The sequence below is a fragment of the Phaethon aethereus genome (genome assembly GCF_964289735.1).
Source record: "Phaethon aethereus genome assembly, chromosome: 1".
In the NCBI taxonomy this organism is placed as follows: domain Eukaryota; kingdom Metazoa; phylum Chordata; class Aves; order Phaethontiformes; family Phaethontidae; genus Phaethon; species Phaethon aethereus.
The window spans coordinates 17,101,360-17,122,736 of NC_138575.1; the positions used below are offsets into that span (position 1 = coordinate 17,101,360).

At 37.1% G+C, this 21,377-nt stretch overlaps 1 protein-coding gene across 1 annotated transcript in view; it reads left to right on the top strand.

Moving 5' to 3' along the window:
• The window catches only part of KIF21A (kinesin family member 21A), a gene marked incomplete at both ends in the record, with an annotated part of 102,474 nt that overhangs the window by 57,931 nt on the left and 23,166 nt on the right, over positions 1–21,377 (top strand). The window contains 18 exons of the mRNA XM_082011450.1: positions 33–222; positions 1,477–1,540; positions 2,318–2,521; positions 5,979–6,017; positions 8,457–8,541; positions 8,725–8,842; positions 10,448–10,636; positions 11,581–11,780; positions 12,180–12,287; positions 12,782–12,850; positions 12,961–13,172; positions 13,850–14,003; positions 14,373–14,573; positions 14,886–14,987; positions 16,769–16,934; positions 17,451–17,471; positions 20,990–21,050; positions 21,270–21,324. Of these exons, the coding sequence (XP_081867576.1) occupies positions 33–222; positions 1,477–1,540; positions 2,318–2,521; positions 5,979–6,017; positions 8,457–8,541; positions 8,725–8,842; positions 10,448–10,636; positions 11,581–11,780; positions 12,180–12,287; positions 12,782–12,850; positions 12,961–13,172; positions 13,850–14,003; positions 14,373–14,573; positions 14,886–14,987; positions 16,769–16,934; positions 17,451–17,471; positions 20,990–21,050; positions 21,270–21,324 (2,238 nt within the window). The remainder of the gene's footprint in view (positions 1–32; positions 223–1,476; positions 1,541–2,317; positions 2,522–5,978; positions 6,018–8,456; positions 8,542–8,724; positions 8,843–10,447; positions 10,637–11,580; positions 11,781–12,179; positions 12,288–12,781; positions 12,851–12,960; positions 13,173–13,849; positions 14,004–14,372; positions 14,574–14,885; positions 14,988–16,768; positions 16,935–17,450; positions 17,472–20,989; positions 21,051–21,269; positions 21,325–21,377) is intronic.

Genomic DNA, 21,377 nt, shown 5'->3' on the forward strand with positions numbered 1-21,377 from the left:
TACTAGTAATAAAATACGTTTGCTTACTTAAGGGTAAAAGGATTATAGATGAAGAAGGTGTTGAAAGCATCAATGACATGTTTCATGAAAATGCAATGCTGCAAACAGAAAACAACAACCTGCGTGTTAGAATTAAAGCAATGCAAGAGACTATTGATGCACTGAGAGCCAGAATAACGCAACTTATGAGCGATCAGGCCAACCAAGTTCTAGCCAGAGCAGGTATGCTGTGAGTGTGTTGTGCATGCGTATAAACTGCTTAATAAGTTCATGAACTTAAATGAGTTGTATGTTCTTGTTTCATGGCTCCCTTGGAACGAAGTGATGCCTTTGTAACAATAATGCAGGACCTGCTTTGGCAGGGATAGGCCCCCACCTAATTCTTTCCTCTTTTTCAAACTTCTATTATTAGAAATAGTTTGGTACCCTGATCTGACCATTCATTTAGGACTATGAGCAATATGAAATGTGAAATAATACCTTTGGATAGAAATTACTTGTATGCTTGGATGGACTTAATATTTTGCTTTAGGTGAGGTCCTGGACATCATAGACAGAATCTTTAAAGGGAGCTTTAAATGTCATCTAGTCCAACCCTCCTGCCATGAGCAGGGACATCTTCCACTAAATCAGGTTGCTCAGAGCCCCGTCCAACCTGACCTTGAAGGTTTCCAGGGATGGGGCATTTACCACCTCTCTGGGTAATCTGGGCCAGTGTTTCACTTCCCTCATTGCAAAAAATTTCTTCCTAATACCTAGTTTAAATCCCTCTTTTAGTTTAAAACCATTACCCCTTGTCCTGTCGCTACAGGCCCTGCTAAAAAGTCTGTCCCCATCTTTCTTACAAGCCCCTTTAAGAACTGGAAGGCTTCAATAAGGTTTCCCCGGAGCCTTCTCTTCTCCAAGCTGAACAGCCCCAACTCTCTCAGCCTGTCCTCATAGGTGAGGTGCTCCATCCCTCTGATCATCCTGGTGGCCTCCTCCACCAGGTCCATGTCTTTCCTGTGCTGAGGGCTCCAGAGCTGGATGCAGGGCTCCAGGTGGGGTCTCACTAGAGCAGAGGGGCAGAATCACCTCTCGCCACGTGCTGGCCACGCTGCTTTTGATGGGTGAATGGCTTCCTTTTCACCTCATAGAATAAACAACCAATTTACTTACCGTGACTGCATTGTTCTTTGTGCACTGTTTGTCAGGTAACTTTTGATTTATGGTACATGCTGATATGAAAAACAAATGAAATAGAAAAAGTTACTTAAAATAATCCTGATAGTGTGATGCAGAGAAATCAAAAACTTAATGCAGCTTAAGGAGGAAATATATTTTACAAATCAGATAAATCTAAATGTGTAGCCCATATGACTGTTTCTCTTTGCTGGTACCTTGTGCCTAGTAGCTGTATGGAGATATTTTTACTGTTATTGTGCTTTCTCAATCTTTCTTTTCCCCTCACCACCCCTTTCTCTCTGTCCTTCAAAGGAGAAGGAAATGAAGAAATTAGCAACATGATTCATAATTATATCAAGGAAATTGAAGATCTCAGGTATTTGCATAATATGTATTTGAAAAATTTTTATTAAAAAAACCCACCACCAACACTGAAGTGTTAGCAAGTAAATACTTCATCTGTTTTCCTGTTTGGGGATTACTTTAGGACAGTGGTCCTTGAGCTTCTAAGACCATCTGGTGTTGCTTTTGGCCACAGAAAATTAAAACATTAAAGATAAAGCTGACAATATAAATGAAAGTAGGATGTTTCCTAAATAATGATGATGACTTGATATTGTTGCACAAAGGACAACAAAACTTGGAATGATATAAATGATAGTACTGAGAAATTGTTTACTTGTTACAATTAAGTGTTAAAAGGAAAGTAGATACTCTTTTTTAAATTAAAAAAAAGTATCAAATATTTTGGATATTTTAATCTAAAAATAGGTGTATCATGCAAAAAAAAAATCTGGCCAATTCCCAGTTAGTGTTAGAGCTACATAATACTGTAGCTTTTGTGTAATGTTTATATATACAGCATATGCAGATATATATCTGTACATATATCAGTGTGTATATTTATACAGACATTTATTTTTTTATGTATTCTGTCTAGGGTATATGATATATGTACAGTATACGTAACTTGTGTAAAATGGTCTCATTGAGGCATTTACTACACTTGTATTTTGTGAGACTTCACCTTGTTTTGTAATTTCTTTGTAAACTGAAGGTAATGCATTACAGTGGCAGATGCTAAAGAGTATATATCGTGTGCATTAGCAATATTTGTGATTCATGGTCTCCAATTCTTTTTTTTTTTTTTAAGAGCAAAATTATTAGAAAGTGAAGCAGTGAATGAAAATCTTCGACGTAACTTGTCAAGAGCTTCAACAAGATCCACGTACTTTGGTGGACCATCAGCTTTTTCTGCTTCTATGCTTTCATCAGAGAAAGAGACAATGGAAATTCTAGATATAGCCAAGAAAGATCTAGAAAAACTGAAAAAAAAAGAAAGGAAAAAGAAAAAGAGGTGGTGTATGAATGATAATGCTATTTGTTTTCTCTTTATTAGTAAAGAGGTGTGGGTTTTTTTAGCCACTGAGACTTTAAAATTTATTTGTTGTTGCTGTCTGGATCTGGATCCTAAACTGCTGTTCCTTCAAACCATTTTACACATTGAAGTCATAGGTGTTTTTCTTTTGCATCTTTTCTTCCAGTGAAGTATGCAGTTATTTGTAGAATGAATGTCTCTGTTGTAATGAACTTTTCTGTATAATTATGTACAATGGTAGAAGCACAGGTGCTCTCCATAAATTTTTATTTATTTATTTATTTTTACTTAAAAAAAAAAAAGCATCTGAAATTCAACAGAGGTTTTGAAAAACAAAAATTACAAACTTTTTTTCCTACCGCATATCAAAACTGAAACAGCTTTCTGAAGAAAAGATACTCTGAATAGCTGGGAATTCTTTGGTAGCTCTTGGAATGGCTTCTTTTGCTTTATCTTCTGCTTTTATGAATGTTTTTAATTTGAGATTTCCTAATTCTCTGCAACATCATGCTTTGCTGTTTTTGCTGTCCAGCTTCTCATCTACTAAAATGCTCATAGACATTGATATAAATGCCTGTTCAGACAGCAGTTAGTACAGCAAGGGTCTGTTTGTGTAGTCAGAGACTTTGATTCCATTAGAGATCTTTCCCTTTTCTTTGAAATTTTCCATGCTTTTATTACTCTTTCTACTAATGGCCCTTCAGACTTATTCTACAAGTTAAGAGTAAAACTAAAACAGTATAAGCCTGAAATATAGTTGAAGTATAAAGTAGATTTGAATTAGTGATATCTGCAGTTTGATGTCCTATATCTATAAATCCATTCACCACACAAATGTCTGATACTTGTAGAGAACACTCATTTTAATAACAACTAGATTCTTCCTTTGCATGTAGTTTTTCAGGGAACTCTTACACTTTTATGGGGATTTTGATAGATTTTATGTCTTATGTTTGTAGAAGCTTGAGGGGAGCATGGAATTATTAAATGAAATCAGCAGAATGTTCTCGCCTCTCTTCAGCCAAACACTTCATGTTTATTATCTGTAAATACCAGAACAAAGAGATTTGTTTTCGTATGGTTCAGCACACTTTAAAATCAAGCATGTATTTAAATATACATTTAGATAGAGCCCCAACTTAGGTTGCTACCTAAGCAAGATTGTGACCTTAAAACAGATAAAGGTTATTAGATATATTGAGTAATGTCTCCTACGGTAGGAGGTGATCACTTTAAAAAATATTTGGAAGTTTTACCCCACTTACAGTAGTAAGTAAAACACATGGTTGCTCATTTGGGTTTTTTGTAGTTTTTCGGGTTTTGTTGGTTGGTTGGTTTGGGTTTTTTTCTGAAAGATGTTTCTGTATCTAGTTACACTTGCTTACAGCAGGACAATAATCCTGTGAATGGGATAGCCAAGTGGTCTGATCCAGAAGTACAAACTACTTACTCTAAACTACTTTTGAGGTCATTTTTCTATCCTAGCTTTATAGAATCAGAGAACCATAGAAAAATTTAAGTTGGAAGAGACCTCTTGATGGTCCAGCCTCCATGTTAAAGCGGGTCTTATGTTCTGTAGAATGAGATCATACTCTTTAAAGTGCTGCTAAGGTTTGAATCTATCTACTGGCTTATTTGCAGACTGCTTTGTAATAAATATTTATAAATTTCTGAGCCGCATATGTTAGGTGAAGAAAATCCTTGGAAGCTAAGAAATGTTAGGATTTGAGGGATTATGCATATAGCCTTACTTGTTACCTGCAGAGTGCTTCTATCTAATTAATGAAATGCAAAGTCCATATTTAGGATATATCACTGTGAATTTTTATTCTATTGAAATTTCAGGAATTGGCAATGGGTATGCTAATGTATTGCAAAGGGACAATTTACCCTGCAGTTTGGTAGAGATTCTTTGCTCTACTTCTGTCTTCTACAGGCATTTAGCTGCTTTTTCTGTACTATTTCTTTAGGGTTGCTGTTCTTTCAAAATTGTCCAGCTAGCGTTTTCCTATTAAAATGGGATCGGTAAGCCTAGTTAGTAGTTCTGCCCCATCTGCTACCTTTCTTGATCTGTTCATTTCCTGGTTATGGGTCAGAATGATGAAAGGTGCATGATTTTAAGTACATGCAACTTACCTAAATTGTTGTGAGCTAGCCTGAAGATCTAAGAGCCAGGTTCTGAATGAGCAGCAGGTATGTACTGCTATATATCTGTAGCCTTTAATAAGCATCTGTCATAAAGTTTATCAGAAACAGTTTACACAGCAGTAATGTTTTGGCTACTGAAATACTGACATGCTTGACTGGAGTGTCCCACAGTGTGACCTACTCACCAGAAGTCTCAGAGCAAACCTCCTACATCCCTTTCTAGTCATTACTCAGCCTTACATACCTGGTAACCTCTTTTGACTGTTGTCTTTTGACTTCCCTAACCTTTATTAAACTAAATTTGTGATAAAATTACATAGGGTTCAGTGTATTAGCTCCTAGCTGATACTGAAGAAGGTGGCAGGCAGTATAAGGTGAAAAGGCAGCAAAAGCTCTTGCTCAAAACTTGCTCGGAATGGGAACTTGAGGAATTTCAGTAGTTGTTGAAATTCAAGCCATCTCTACACTTACATAAGTCATGTGGGCATTTCTTTACTGATACATCCGCTTTTGTTCAAGATAAAAAAGTACAAGTGAAAATACTAACACTTTGTTCATCTCATTGCTTCTGATGCATATTTTTTGTTAATTTATTAGAAAAGAACATGCAATCATTGACATGTACTTTTTGAATCCCAGAAAAATGAACTGCAATTTTCTGCTTTTTATTTAAAAACAACCCAACCCCAAAAGTAAATGTTGTTTGAAGATTTTTAAATTAATGATATTAAGAATATGTGACTTAGAATATTAGTACTAAAAATTTCTCATTGCTATTTTATATTACAATATGTTGTCAACATATATAAACTAGTGTGTTGGTTTTTTTCCTGATACGTTCCTGAGCATATATAACTTTGGTTCAATGGCAGTACTTCTTGAAATTTTCAGTATTTTACCTGCCAATTTTAAGTGGCAAAAGAGGTGAAAGCTTTTTCTAGAACTTGAGATTTTTTCTGAATCCATATTAGAAATATTTCTCAAAGTGAAATATATTGTTTATATCTAAAACTTATTCCTTAGTGTAACTTGAATTTACAATTGTTGACAGTGACAGATTAATTAACCTACAAATGCTTCTGCTTTGTTTTCTGTTTACTTTCCAACTGTGCAAAATGTATTGCCTTTTTACTACTTGTTGTCTCTTGATGGTATCTTTTAAAAATTCATTTTAAGCTCCACAAGCTCATATATCATTTTTTTTACCTTCTTATCACTTTTGCTTTTCACTGTCTGGTTTGTCCTTCATTGGCTTGGCCTTCCAATACTGTACCTCGTGCTTTTGAAGGCTACAGAAACTTGAGGAAAGCAGTCAAGAAGAAAGAAGGTTGGAATATTTCCCAGGTTTTTAATTACCTGTCATTTCAATTAACTGGTTGTCATACATGAAAAGAAGTTGGGCAGATTCGTAGCTACTTCAGGAGTAGTTCATTTGGCTTTTCAAAATTCTTTCCTGTGTTTTGACGTTCAACAAGTGTTTTAACTGGAAGAAACCTCTGTTGTGGAACTGAGGTTGATTCTGGGTGTGCACAATGTTGAGCAAGCGTTTGCGGGGAGATGATGCCTTTGGGAATGGCTATAGAATTAAGTAGATGTCTTTCTTGCATGGCCCGTCTGGAATGAAAGGCAGGAGGAAGGCGCAGTAGCTCATATGGTATGAAATGTGTAGCAGGCTGTATATAGCAATAATAATTTTGGCATGTGAGATCAAGAAGGTCTTGGACTTTCATGCCTCAGTTAAGTCTGCTGCTTTTATTTTTGAAAGCATGTGACTGAAGCCTTGACCATTCCTCAGTTTCAGCCAAAGCAGTAGATAAAGTAGTTAGTCATAGAGAACAGTTAAGTTGAGGTCTCTAAAAAGAGAAATACACTGTCATTAAAAATCCAAGTAACGGAGCTTTTCTTTTTCAGCTTTCTACTTTGATCCAATCCCCCCCCACTGAATTCACGCAGATGATGTGAATCCATGGATCAGTAGCACACAAATTAAGCAATATAATTCTGCCTGGGAGAGCTGCTGGCTCTCCTTCCTCCTGTCTTCCCCTTTATTAGGCAGAACACAAATCCTCTGTAGTGGTGAGCTCCATACTGTGTGCTGGCAGAAGGGAAACTGGGGGTTTGCCTCAATCTGCATGAAGATTGCAGCTAAGATCTGTTATCATTTAGGCTTATTAACCAACATAAACAGAACATGATGTGGGCTGAGTGAGATGACAATCTGTGGAAATGAGATTGCGTGGCTCAGTGTTCCCTGTTTGGCATTTTTTCTTTTCGGTACAAATCTGGTTAGGCTTTTTCTTCCAGCCTCCCCAGCTGCTGCATGGACCCCAGCAAAAGTGTTCTGCCTTGCACAAGGCCAGCTGTAGCTGGGTTTGGTTGCACTGGTGATGAGTGGGGCAGAAGGAACCAAGTAGCATTGAACAGGTTAAAAAATAGTATAAAAAAAAAAAGTGTGCACAGAAGCACTGTGTTACTTAACCGTCACTCTTCAGAGTAGAGCTCTGTTTTAAATGTGGCTTTTGGGTGTTGCTTGCCAAATTATAGTATCTCTAATCTACAGAACATTTCTTGTCACTGCACTGAATATTAGATTTGTCTAAGAGCTAGACCTTGAGTCTGAGCTCTTACTGGTGTCAATGGAGGAAGATGTGCATTTCTGGTTACCCGGCCTGATCAGTGACAGCACATTTGCCAAGTTTTTATGCAGCTGAAGTTAGATGAGGTGGATTCCACATTATGCAATCCTAACCACATTTTTTCATTATTAGCCTCTGTGGTATCTAGCCCCGTTCTATCATGATTTCCCATCTATTGGGGATGGTTTGGGTTTTGCACATGTAGTGTTAGAAGGACTGACATTTGGTCCATGGCAATTTGCAGAGTGCCATATATTTTTTGCATTTTACGTTTGCATGTCATGTCTGAAATGTGCAAGTAAAAATGTTAAAATTTTTCCTAATGGCTAATACACCAAACCTTTAAAACAAAACTAAAAAAACCCTCCTGTAATTTGCATAAGCCATCACTACAGTTCAGGTTGCCAAGAGAAGAAAGAGTACAGAGAGACTTGACTTTGAAATAAGTTTTGAACCATACTCTAAAAAAACAAAAGCATGGATATATACTAAAATGTAATCTTAATAGTTGGGAAACGTTAGGGGTTTCTTGAGATGGACAGTCCTAAACTCAGTATTTCTCAACATTTTTTTTCTGTTGTATCAATGCCTATTTTGAGCATTCCCTTGATGTCAAAGTAGATAATTGATCCAAAGAGTAGTTATAGTATGATAAATTAGGATATTGTTTAAGGCTTATACACCAATTTTCAGATGATTGTAAGCACAGTATGCTCTGTTGTCACTTGAAAGTGTAGCAATACCTGTAATGTATGTTGCACCTGCACACAGTGTTTGTTCTTTGTTTTGCAAAAGCTATTCTGGGTACACTGCAACTTCCATGCAAAATGACTACTGCTGTAGTATATGAAGATGTGTATTCTGGTTGTCCCAGTTGTGCAATATGCCCTAAAAACAATGTACTAATCATTAATATTATTTTGCAAGCTACTATTAAGAGTAATTAAGCATTATTTTATTACCTGTGGGAGATTGGAAGTTGTGTTTTACCCATGCCCAACACCTATACCCCTGTCTAACTACACTTTGGTTTTCATCTTTATTTGGAATTACAACTTACTGGTTAGGGGGACGGGAAGCACATACCATTTCAGTTTGTGAATATTTTGTGTCTGTGCCTCTTCTGCTAGTGTTAAGGAGGATAACACAGATAACGAGCAGGAGAAGAGAGATGAAAAAGGCACTTCAGAGAGAGAGAATAATGACTTGGAAGCAGTAAGTATTTAGAAGTGTTTGGTTTATTTGTTCATTGTCTGTTTAAAGATTTACAAGATTATAGCAAGGAAATTAGAAATGGATCAGGTGAATGCTGTGGCTTCACAGTGATAGTCACAAGTGATTGGGGGATGGAAAAGTGTGGGTGTGCTTCAACATCTTTCTGTTTTGTACATTTCGTAGGAGGAAATTCAAGAAGTGAGCGATCATGAGGATGAAGAAGAGGAAGATGATGAGGATGAAGACGACATGGAAGTTGTTGAAAGCTCAGATGAATCAGATTCTGACTCTGATGAAAAAGGTAGTGTCAGTGCAATATTTTTTTTTAGAATTTTATGAATACCGTCTGTCATTCCTTGGGTTTTGGTAGGCAAGATAGCGTGCTGTCAACCCACTGTCCATAATTCTCTGTGGATTGTATGTCCAGTGAATTTGTTTTTTTTGTTATGGTGCTAAAACCTGTAATATACATCTGATTAAGCATCCCTGTACTGGCTTTAAAATTGACCAGAGGCCACCAAGTGTTTGATAACACATTTCTTCCTTAGTTAGAACATTGAAAGTTTAAGGTTTAAGTATTGGGTTGTTTTTATATCTCGGGACTAATCACCAAGGTGACAGCTCCCATTCAGCTAATTTGGAAATGAGTAGAATTTAATTTTGAAAGGCTGGAAGTCCATCAGCCTATCTCATTTTCAGAGGCTGTGGCTTTATATAGAAGCATTAACAGCTGGTTTACATGTGGCATGCAAATTAGGACTGCTAGAGTCAGAGACAGCATCAACAGGAATTCTCTCATATGAGTCGGGCCAAATGAGCAAACCAAGTCTATTGGTTTCTTGTTGTTTGAGAGTCACACAAACCATTAGCAGGAGTTGCAGAACCTGGAAAAAAAAATCCTCAGCTGACATCTTTATTCTGGAGCATATAATCTTAAGCCAAAAAAGGATTTAATTGACTAAAGAAATTAATTAAACTTTATAAACTTAGCATGTGGGCTAGTCCTTTTTCCTTACTTTTTCCTCCTACTTTTCTCATTCCCTTCACCATTCCACTTCCATGACTGAGGTGGCTCCTATTTTGGAATTTGATGAATTTTGGCTGTGTTTTTCTAAGACCTAAAGAAAGGAAAGTCTCCCCTTGGAGTCTGCCAGCAGTCAAATTTTCCTTTTATAATCTGCTGCGTTTATGAATGACAGTTTTTCTCCAGCCCCGAGATGTGACTGAAGTCTCACAGCCTGTGGAACTTCTGTATGGGGAAGGACGGATTGCTGATGTTGAGACTTAAATGTGAGGAATTACAACATATGAGCAACTGTGATCCAATATAGATATAGAATCATAGAATAGTTTGGGTTGGAAGGGACCTTTTAAAGGTCACCTAGTCCAACCCCCCTGCAGTGAGCAGGGACATCTTCCACTAGATCAGGTTGCTCAGAGCCCCATCCAACCTGACCTTGAATGTTGCCAGGGATGGGGTAGCTACCACCTCTCTGGGCAACCTGTACTACTGTTTCACTACTCTCATTGTGAAACATTTCTTCCTTAGATCTAGTCTAAATCTACTCTCTTTTAGTTCAAAACCATTACCCTTTGTCCTATTGCTACAGGCCCGGCTAACAAGTCTGTCCCCATTTTTCTTATAAGTCCCCTTTAAGTACTGAAAGGCTGCTTTCCCTACATCTTTCCCATTTCTAGGATGGGGAGTGTTTAAGAGGAGACTTTATAATGAATTGCAGATAATAGTTTCACTTGCTGCATTGTGCTTTGTGTAGAGTTCTGCTGTGCACAGTTTACATGTCAGGAAATGACCCTAGCATTGCAGGGGGTACCTATAGTTATGTGATCCTCACTGTTACTTTAATAAAAGTCTTAATTTTTAATTACTCAAATCTTTTTATTTTAGAAAATTATCAAGCTGACTTGGCAAATATCACTTGTGAAATAGCCATTAAGCAAAAACTGATAGACGAGCTAGAGAACAGCCAGCGAAGGTTGCAAACACTGAAAAAACAATATGAAGAGAAACTAATGATGCTACAACATAAGATTCGAGACACTCAACTTGAAAGAGATCAAGTTCTTCAAAACTTGGGTAAGAAGTACAAAATCATTTGAATCTAGATGCTGTGTAAGACATTGACATTGAATTGTTTGCTGCTTCCCTCACTTCCTTTTTCAAATGTGATAAGAAATTGCAGAAAACAGAAATAGATTTGTACCTATAATGCCAGGGGATCATACTTCACTCATTCTGGTTTCTATCAGAATTGAGAGAGACTTTTTAAAAAGATACTGCTACTACCAGGTATTTGATTTTTGTTGAATACGCATTTTCAATTTTCTAGGAGCTCTCATTTTAACATAATCCTTGAGATAGTTCCTGAATTAAAAGTACTTTCCCATTTGTCCCTTTCCCTTTCTTTTGATTTGCATAAAAATAAGAACTAGGATCAGTGGCCTTGCAGAGGTCTCTTACTTGACCAAACTTTTTGAATATGTAATCATATTGAGATGAAAAACTAACTCTGTCTCAGGAAGTCCTAAGCCAGAAAAAGTTGAACTTTGGGAGAGTACTGGGGGGAGTGTTTTGTTTGTTTCTTTCTTTTAAAAAGTATATAAGCTTTATAGTGTTATAATTTATAGTCTTTTGCTGTTCTCTTGTTGTTCCTTAGACCTTGCCTTTTGATCAGTGCCAGAAAAGGGATACTAGACTTGATGGCTTTTGGGACTGTGGGTATGATCTTATGCACATATGTGTGAACAAGCATGTGTGCAACTGTGTCTTCATGTACTCCAACATTTCTTTTCTAGTGCAAAAAAAATCAGCAGGAAAGTGTTAATCCTTGATCTCTTATCCAAGAAGACATACAAGTTGGAAAGTTCAAAGCAGTGCAGGTGGCCAGAGCTAGAGATAAATTAAATTTTTCAAAGATATTGCAGATAATGCTTAGAAGCAGAGGAACCGATCTTCTTCTGTGACTGGCAAAGTGAAAATACCCTGAACAAAAGCTGACTAAAAACTCCCTTTTGCTGTAGGTTCTGTAGAGACCTATTCAGAAGAAAAGGCAAAAAAAATCAAGTCAGAATATGAAAAGAAACTCCAAGCCATGAATAAAGAACTGCAGAGACTTCAAACAGCGCAAAAGGAACATGCACGATTGCTTAAAAATCAGTCTCAATATGAAAAGCAACTGAAGAAATTGCAGCAGGAGGTGACAGAGATGAAGAAAACCAAGGTATATTTCAGTATATTGAAGTGTTGTGCAATGAGTGTTTACTGAAAAATGGATTGAAATCTCTTGTGCATTTATCTACCAGGTAACTCTGTTCTTGTTGTCAGCTGCTCAGAAGTCTGAAAATGGAAAAGATATGAAGATTAGGCTATTCCTGGGGGAGAGGGGTGGCTTTTAGGTTTAATGGACAGAAATTACAGTATCAAACATGGAGAAGCTTGCACTGCCTATTAGCTGTTACCCAGCACTGAGTGAAGAAGGCACATTAGATGGAGGAGGTAAATTGCTAAAAGCATGTAATATACTGGAAGATGGCAATTTGAAGAAGAAACTCTATATGAATGGGGGCAGGGAACAGCACTTTCATGTAAACAACTTTTCTAAATGATGACTTCTTTACAGGTTCGCTTGATGAAACAAATGAAAGAAGAGCAGGAGAAAGCTAGAAAGACTGAATCTAGAAGAAATAGAGAGATTGCACAACTTAAAAAGGAGCAACGCAAACGAGAGGTGATTTGACAGATAAAGAACTTTCATTTGGAATAAGCTTCTTTCGTTATGATGTGCATCTGCTTGCAGGCATACACCATGTGTATATGCATTCACTGAGGCAGGCATGTACCTGTGTATTTTCATCATGCACATAATTTGGTTTGACTTCTATCATTACTCAGTTCCTAGCTTCAAGTGATAAGTGCAACAGAAAATAGAAAACTTACTGAATATGTATATCAGTATTATTTTATTAGTGAATCTTCACAAAACTGTTGTTGCCACCTTGCTTGCATGCAAGTATTCTTTTTGATAGAGAATTGATATAGTGAAATACTTATTTTCATTCTGCGCTAGAAAGAGCAAGAAAGAATTGTGACTTGACCACTTCATATCACAACAGTTCTGCAAACTTGTATGAATGTGTAAAGGTCTTTTTTTTTTTTAATACAATACAGTCCTTGTGACAGATATTGGAAAAAATATCATGTGCTGGTTGTATTTTTTCACAGCATCAGCTCAAGCTTCTGGAAGCTCAGAAGAGAAATCAAGAAGTTATCTTACGTCGCAAAACTGAAGAGGTATTGTGGTAAAACAGTAGTGCATCTTTGCAAACAAAATGATATTGTATTGCTGTAACTTAGTATGCAGTTTTGGGGAGAGATAATTGTGTCTCTGCACTCTGTTTCAGGTTACAGCCCTTCGTCGGCAAGTGAGGCCTCTGTCTGATAAAGTAGCAGGAAAAGTAAGTCGAAAGCTGAGCCTGCCGGAGCATCCTATACAGGAAGCAAGTTCTAGCTCATCAGTTGAGCATGACGGTTCAAGAACACCAGCACAGCAGAAGATGAGAATTCCTGTTGCAAGGGTTCAAGCATTATCTGTAACTGCAATAAATGGAACAGGGTAAGGATTAAAACTGTTTAGTACTTTTTTAAGAGAACTGAAAATCGCATGGACTTTATAGAAGATAATCTTGTGATGATCAATATTGCAGTAGTTGTTGTTTTTCAAACTGCTGTCATGCAGTGCTCATAAAACAGGCATTCTACCATTATCAAATGCAATTTGAGTTTTGTGGGTTTAATACAGTGTGGAGCAATATAAAATGACGTTAAAGAACAAGTCACATTAAGAAACCCCAAAATTTCAAAATCCAGTTAATCTGTCCTTTAAGTGAAATGCCCTTGGTGGTCCAATGCCTGCAGTATTCTTAAGTACAAAGGAAAACTTGTTGGCAAACACAATTTAATGTATTAGGCTTATTGGTGATCTTCCACTGTTGTTTGAAGCAGATCCCCTTGCTAAATGGGGAACAACTCTTAGGTGGCATTCGAATTCAGTGGTGCATTATACAGGATGCCACAGTGTTTCATACCTGTTTTTCAAATGCAATATATTAGAGTGCAGTAGAGTTCAGGGCTGGGTGCAGATAGCTGTGTGGTACAATGAAAAACTGAAAGAAATCCTGCAAGAAATTTAAGTTGTCCATGAAAATTATTCTGGCTTGATCATTTCCATGTTCAAATGTGTAATTGAACTACTTTAGACTTAGTTGTATGTTCCTCTTGAATTTATCACAGAAAGAAATATCAGCGGAAAGCAGTGACAAGCAGAGTTTACTCCTCAAAGGCAGCCAGGATGAAATGGCAGTTACTTGAACGCAGAGTGACTGATATCATTATGCAGAAGATGACCATTTCCAATATGGAGGCAGATATGAACAGGTTACTTACGGTGGGTGATCGACTGTATCATCATATTAAATAAAGAGAGAGCAGTGCATTTATGTTTGCTGTAAATGAATTGCTGTGATGGTGGCATAGGCAAAGTGACTTGGAATCCATCGCAGTCAGTGAAGAGGCTCTTAACTCCAGTAAGCATTTGGACCATGGGATTGCTGTGCTTAGTAAGAAATAGAAAGAACCTTAAGAGAATCATGTGCAAATATATTAATATATTCACCTGTATAACTTCTTCCTGTAGAAATCGTGATATGTTATTTAAAGTATAACAAGGAAAGGAAAACAAACCAAAAAGGCACTTAAATGCCCTAAATGTTTACTAATTCCTTTTTATGTAATATTATGTTTTGGGGGAAAATAGCAACGTGAAGAACTTACAAAAAGAAGAGAAAAGCTTTCAAAGAAGAGGGAGAAGCTCATCAAGGATGGGAGTGGCAGTGAAGCAGATAGAAATGTCCAAAACATAAATGAAGAGATGGAATCACTAACTGCAAATATAGACTACATTAATGACAGTATTTCTGACTGCCAAGCAAATATTATGCAAATGGAGGAAGCAAAGGTAGGTAAATATTAATGCAAAAATGATAAAATGGAGAAAAGAAACAACTGTGTTAGTCTTGAAAATGTTCTCATTTAGAGATGACTTTTGTTTTGGCTGTAGGGGCTGCAGAGTATGTATGGTGGGTTGTTTTGGGGATAGTTTGGAAAAGAAATCTTTCAGGCATGGTTTAGAGGTATCAAGGGAATGAACTGGGTGATATTGCTGCATCTTCACTGTTTCTATTTTCTGTGATAACTGTAATGGTTAAACAAACAAACAACACCCCCCCCTCCTTTTTTTCACAATCTGGTTTTATTGTTGCGCACATAGGAAGAAGGAGAGACCTTGGATGTAACAGCCGTGATTAATGCTTGCACTTTGACAGAAGCTCGATATTTGCTTGATCACTTCCTCACAATGGGTATAAATAAGGTAATGCAGTAAGTGAAATATGTGTTTGCCAGGACTCTGCCATGTGCCAGGAGCAGAGCTGTGCTGACATAAAGACTGACGAACGTGCACTAGACAAAGTGAAGCTCGTCAGCACTGGCTCTCAGTGTGAAGGCCCTTGAGATCCTTTGCCCCCTGCAACCTGTTGCCTGTTTTTCAATCCCCAGTAGAACCTACTTCACTCTACTAATTACCTCATGTTGTTCCTGTAGGAGCAGTAGCTTTTTGTAATCAAATAAATCTCTTTCTATGTTTTTCAACAAGCTCCTAAAGAATGCTCAGGATCTTTTTTTTAAAGACTGGCTCAGCCACTTCCTTAAAACTGAGCCTTTAAAAAATTTGTTTTAAGGTATATATTGATGCATGGCATACTTCAGTCAGGCTTCAACTTCTGAGTAGAGCAATATGTGCTTTTTCTGAAAGCCTTGGGGAGTAATATTTTAAAAATTAGTATTTGGCAGTTTATAACCCTGTGTACACATGTAACATATGATCTTACTGCTGCTTTTCTTTCTGTTTGGAGGCCATACTCAGTGTCATTTAATCAAATTAAAGATTTCAAGGCTATTGAAATGGGCTTTGGGTCAGTCCCACTGACCAATTCTCTGGTTTTTGTTATTTGTTTTTTTTCATACTTGATTCATAACTGCAGGTAGTCAAGAATTTTGTGGGTTTTTTTTATTTAAAAAAAAAAAAAGGAAAAGAAAATTCCCACAATCACATTGGCTTCTGCAAATTTCAGTCTTTTAATTTTTTTCAGCCCTTGGGTGAGTAGAATGGATACCTGATTCCCTGCAGCAGAGTTAATGAGAAAAGTGCCTCTGACTTATTCTGTTAACAATTTCTCCTTATCATGGTAAAAAGCTCCATTATGTGAAGGTGTTTCTCTTCTTTCTGATAAATAATTACTGTGTAGAAAATTGAAGGTATGTTTTCTTGCAAAACTGGTCATGCCTGCTGTCTATTCTAGTGTTTGTTTCCACATGCAAAATGTGTCTATTGATATGTTGTTTTAGTTCATGATAAAATCAGAATCTAATGTGTAAGTCCATAGTACTACACTTCTTTATCAAGTGTTAGCACTCAAAGTCCTCTGTTATCCTACAAGTCTTTGGGAAGATGTGTTGTACCTTCATTTTTCCCTGCTGTTTCTTCTATTTGCAAACCATTCTCTGTAAATTTCCTTGGCTACATTTTCTGCAACTAAAAAGTTCCCATTAATCCATGGGTCTAGGGAAGTTCCCTTAGAACTGATTCTCTCATGTTAGGCCATGAGATCTTTCAGCAGAAGCTGAAAGTTCATGGAGTGATTCTATAGGAAAGATTATGGTTCTGGGGTTGGGTTTTGTTTCGGTGTTTGGGTTTTTTTTTTTTTTTTGCTGTTGATTGTTATAGAGTATTATAGGTCATAATTAAAAAAAACTACTTGTGAAAAATGGAGGCATTGTTTTTTCAGATGCTACTCTTAAATAAATGCAAAGAATCTGTGAATTGTACTTGGGAGTCACTTCCAAGTGAGACACTAGATATGTATTTGCAATGCAAGGTCTGAGGAACACAAGTTAATGAGTCCCCTAAACAAAAACAAAATAAAAAAAGAAAGCCCCTTTGGTTGATACTTGATCTTTAGGATGTGAAAGGAAGGTTACAATGTACACATTGCTTTTCTTCATAGTTTTTAAAAAGTTTTGGCAATTCTCATTTTGTAACAAAAGATTTGTGATAAATCATTTGTCATCTTTTTGTTTCTTTCTCTCTCCTAGGGTCTCCAAGCAGCTCAGAAAGAAGCTCAGATTAAAGTTCTTGAGGGACGCCTTAAACAGACAGAAATTACTAGTGCTACTCAAAACCAACTGCTGTTTCATATGCTAAAAGAAAAAGCTGAGTTAAATCCCGAACTTGATGCTTTGCTGGGCCATGCTTTGCAAGGTAATTTTGTCATCTTGTATTCTGAAGTGTCAGCTGCATGTCATGTTTGCCTTTCATGCATGCTGTACTGGGCATTCTAGGCTATTTCTTTTCTGAATAGATGCTGTATTTTAACATCTTAATTTATTTCACAATTGATGTGCATGTATGACATTTTAAAGTATATCCTCTTGGCAGTGAAATGTAGGAAATAAAGAAGGTGGTTTTTTTATTATTAGACTTTTTACATTCAGGTAATCTGCTCATTATCTTTACAAAGACTATGCATTTACAATTTGGTATGATTTTAACTTCTGAATGTGAAATTCTAAATATACAATCCTGTTCAATCATAGTATGTTAGTGATTTTGAAAGTGGCATCGTATGTCTGTTACGGCATCTATTCTACTTCTCATGAGATGATATTAAGAAAAATTTAGAATACATTTGGGTACTTTTGTTTTATTTCTTTTTATAAATGGATATGTTTTGATTGGAGTGTTGCTTTTGTTTCCTTGTTGCTGTTATTTACACAGACCTAGATAGCATACCACTGGGTAAGTATGTTTAGCTTTCTGTGTACTGTACAGCTGCATGAGTTACTAATTCATTCATGTTCACTAACTGGTGCATCTTAGAATTTGTGAGTGTTTGAAGTTTGCATGAACTATTCTGTAAATGTACTCGTTATCATGAGCTTACAGAGCATTTCCTCCTTTCTGAAACCACCCATAGCCTTCATGTTAGATTGTCAGATAAGACGTGAACACAGTAAGCGGAGGTGTATTTCAGATTTATGACTTACTGCTTACGAACAGTAAGTAGTTCAGACTACAGTACGTTCAGACTATATAAAGCTATTTTGTGGTATACTACTGCTGTAGCTGTGACAAATTCTGCTCATCTGTAGGTCTGAAAAAAAGCAATTCGTAACATGCAGGTCACTTTTAACCTCTTGCAGATAGCTTATTTTGGAGTGTAAATATTTTACAGAATGCAGATTGTATCCACTTTTCCAATTGGGTTTAGTTATTGACTTCACTGATTTTGAGGAGATGAATCTGTTGTTGTTGTTGCTTTTAAATGATTCCCAAATAAATTATGCCTGTTTTCTCCCCTCCCTTGCTCCTAGCCACAAAATTGACTGTGTTTGGGAGTATATTTTCAAGTTTCAATGTCAGTAACAATTCCTTTTGTATTGTCTTGTGTTATTTCTAATCCTATTACGCTGTCCTGTGATAGCTTGCATAGGCATCTGAAACATTTCAAAAGCACAAGACTGCCTGAAAGTGTATAGGTCATCATCTGGTGTAAGCTGGTGAGAACTTTGCCAGCTTCCTGACACGTGACATCTGAAGATCTGTGTCAGGGCATCTTGCTGCATACAGCCAGTATTTATTCAGAAACCTCAGTGGTTATTAATATCATACTGAAACTAAAATTGACCCTTAATGTGTGTGCATGTGTGTGTGTGTGCACCCCTGTTGGAGTGAGAGCAATGTTTCTCCAGCCAGGAAGTTAGCATTGCATTTTCTTTGGCTGTGGACAGGCTTTTACTTATTAACAGCATCTGGAGCAGTGAAAAGACACTTGTTAAATGCATTGAAACAGTAGGTCTATCATCAAAATTTTTGTAGAGTATATCTGATTAAAGGAGTTTTTTAACACTTTGCAAGCATGAACACCTAAGCCACTCCAGGACTATGCTAACACTTTATAGGAAGGAAACTTCACTATGGATGTATCTCGGCTGAATATGCCATACTAACCTTGATCCACACTGAAATCCAAACTGTTGATAGTCTGCGTTTCGTAGATCATTAGTGGCTAAACCGTTTGATCTGCAGGGAGTTCAGACACCGCTGTAGTGAGGCTTCGAGGCTGGGACTGCCCGCTGGTTAGCAGGGACTCTGTCTCTGCAGGGGCTCCCTGGTAACCTGACACAATTCCCAGGGGTGGAAGTGTGGGTGGCAGCAGATCGTGAGACCAATTTCCCCAGGCTGCCTGACAGCTCAGTGGCAGCACCCAGCCAGCACCAGCCCCAAGCAGGGGGATTGCACTTCCAGGGTACTTGTGAACCGTTCTCTTCATGCCTACTTTCAGCTCTGATATCTTCAGAAGTTCTTAGCCATTTGAATACACTTAGCTTGAAGAAGTTTGGGCGTTCCCCAGTGTAGTTGTGTACCTACATTCAAGTGTAGACTTAAAAAAGGGTTCAGTCTGCAGCAAAGCACATCACAGGCTCAGGTTTTGATCTTCAGAGTAAGTTTTGAATGAATACCTGCCTTGTGTGTGGATGAACCACCTGCCATTCTGCTTTTGTGAAGAGTTAACATGACCACTAAGTTGAGTCCTGAAGTGTTGCTTGAGCAACTCCTTTCTGAAGAATTGTAGGAGCTGCTTTTCCTTCCCACCTGTGACATCTGGATGCTCATGGATGTGACTCACAGCCATGTATGTGCAGATCTTGAGAGGACTGGTCAAACATCATTTCCTCTGGATGAACTGTGCTGGTGTACTGCATTCTAACTGGTACCGTCCAGTTGCCTCTGCATGGGGATAAAGACAAGTCATCAGAAAAGCTTTCCACTGTTCTTCAGTCATTGGTTTATTAGCAGTCATCTCATCTGCTCCTTGCAAGCTGTACTGCCTTTACTAACTTTATTGCTCCTTTAATTTCTTCTTGCCTTCTTTGTAATATTTTTGTATTTCTGATAATTAAGGCTACATTGTTAAAAATAATACAGCAGTTGAGTACCTCTGAAGTGCATTGTTGGTGTAAGGGCTAGATTGATGCTAGTTTTGACTTTTTCAGGAAACATTTTTAGATGTAGCATACACAAGAAGGCATTTTCCTTTTCTTCATTCCTTCTCAGAATTCAGCTGGAGACGTATATATCTTTCCTTCCTTTCACCAAAGCGTGAACTTGCACTTAAAATACATAAATGGACAAACCTATTTTAGTATGGGTACCAAATATATTTGCTCTATAAATTACAAATGGTATCTGCTTTCTGGCAGAAATTAAGTAAATAAACTTAAAGCATCTTTAATAATAAAGAGGAGATGTAATGGAATGTCATTAGAAGATTATTTAACCCTTAAAATTTCATGAGTATGTTAAGAAATAAGGGACTTCGCTTGCAGGACTGTATTACCTATGTCCTTAAGCTATTCTTAAAATGTGTTATTAGAATAATACATGAGTTAGAGGATTTGTTTTCCCAGTAGTTTGGAATTGATTATATGTATGCCCTGAACTGATTGTCTCAGCTTAATGTTTTGCACTGTTTGCATGCAGACATCTTAATCCGATGTTTGACAGTGTTAGCGTGTGACATGCATGCTGGTTTTGTTTTTTGTGCACAGGTTTGTGTACCCATTTTACTTCAGGAGCGTTTCTACTGAACAGCTTCATTTACAATTAACTTCAATACAATTAATCTCTCTTTAGGAAGCAGTTCTATAGTATTAGATGGTGGCATCATCCTGTTTTGGAACCTGAATGCCTATATACTGATAAAGTGCTTGCTTCTTATCAGCCCAAATGATGCCATTCTATATAAGCTGAGGCTGAGCCTCAGGTCACTAGCTAGTTAAAAATATAATTTTTGGTTTTTTTCATCATAACCAGACTGATTCTGTCTTAGAGCACGAAGATTACAAAAAAAGAAGGAAGAGACATCTTTACTATCCATTGATCTACATCTTGTCTCTTCCATGTCTTGCAGTTAATTTCCTTTGCTTTATCTTCTTTCTTCCAGATTTCCTTCTAGAATTTTTTTCTGGCTTTCTATCATCCCTGTTGCTCTGCTGCAATAAATAGAAGACCACATTTGGCACAATATGCCAGGGTGTATGATTTATTTAGATTGTATGAAAAAACTTTGCTTAGATACCAGGAAAATTCAATGACGACTGGCTAGCAAATAGTCCGGATATTTTGAAAACGCCTGCCTTTTGTATGCTGTTCATCTACATTCTACATTGTCTGACCTGTTTTGTATAGCACTTAAAACCTACACGTCTTGTTATAACAGACAGACTAATGTCATTCTTTTGGAAATTTTCTAGAAAATTTGGAAGATAGTACTGATGAGGATGCCCCATTGCACAGTCCTGGGACAGAAGGAAGGTGAGCAATTTTTGTTAACAGGTAACTGGATCTGGTTCTAGAAAAATTACTGTCACTTCCTCCTCTTGTAATGCATCATATATCCGTGAGAAGATACCTCTGAAACTGGTTAATTCCACTTTGCCCACCATTTCAGTAGAAAAAAGAATCAAATAAAAATACACATTCTGCAAAAATATGACTAATTTCTTTCTAACTATGATGCAATTTTTCTTTTAGTTCATTATCTTCAGATCTTCTGAAGCTTTGTGGTGAAGTCAAACCCAAAAGCAAGGTAGGCTGTACAATGGCTATAATAATAGTTCATACTTTAATGACACCTTCTGG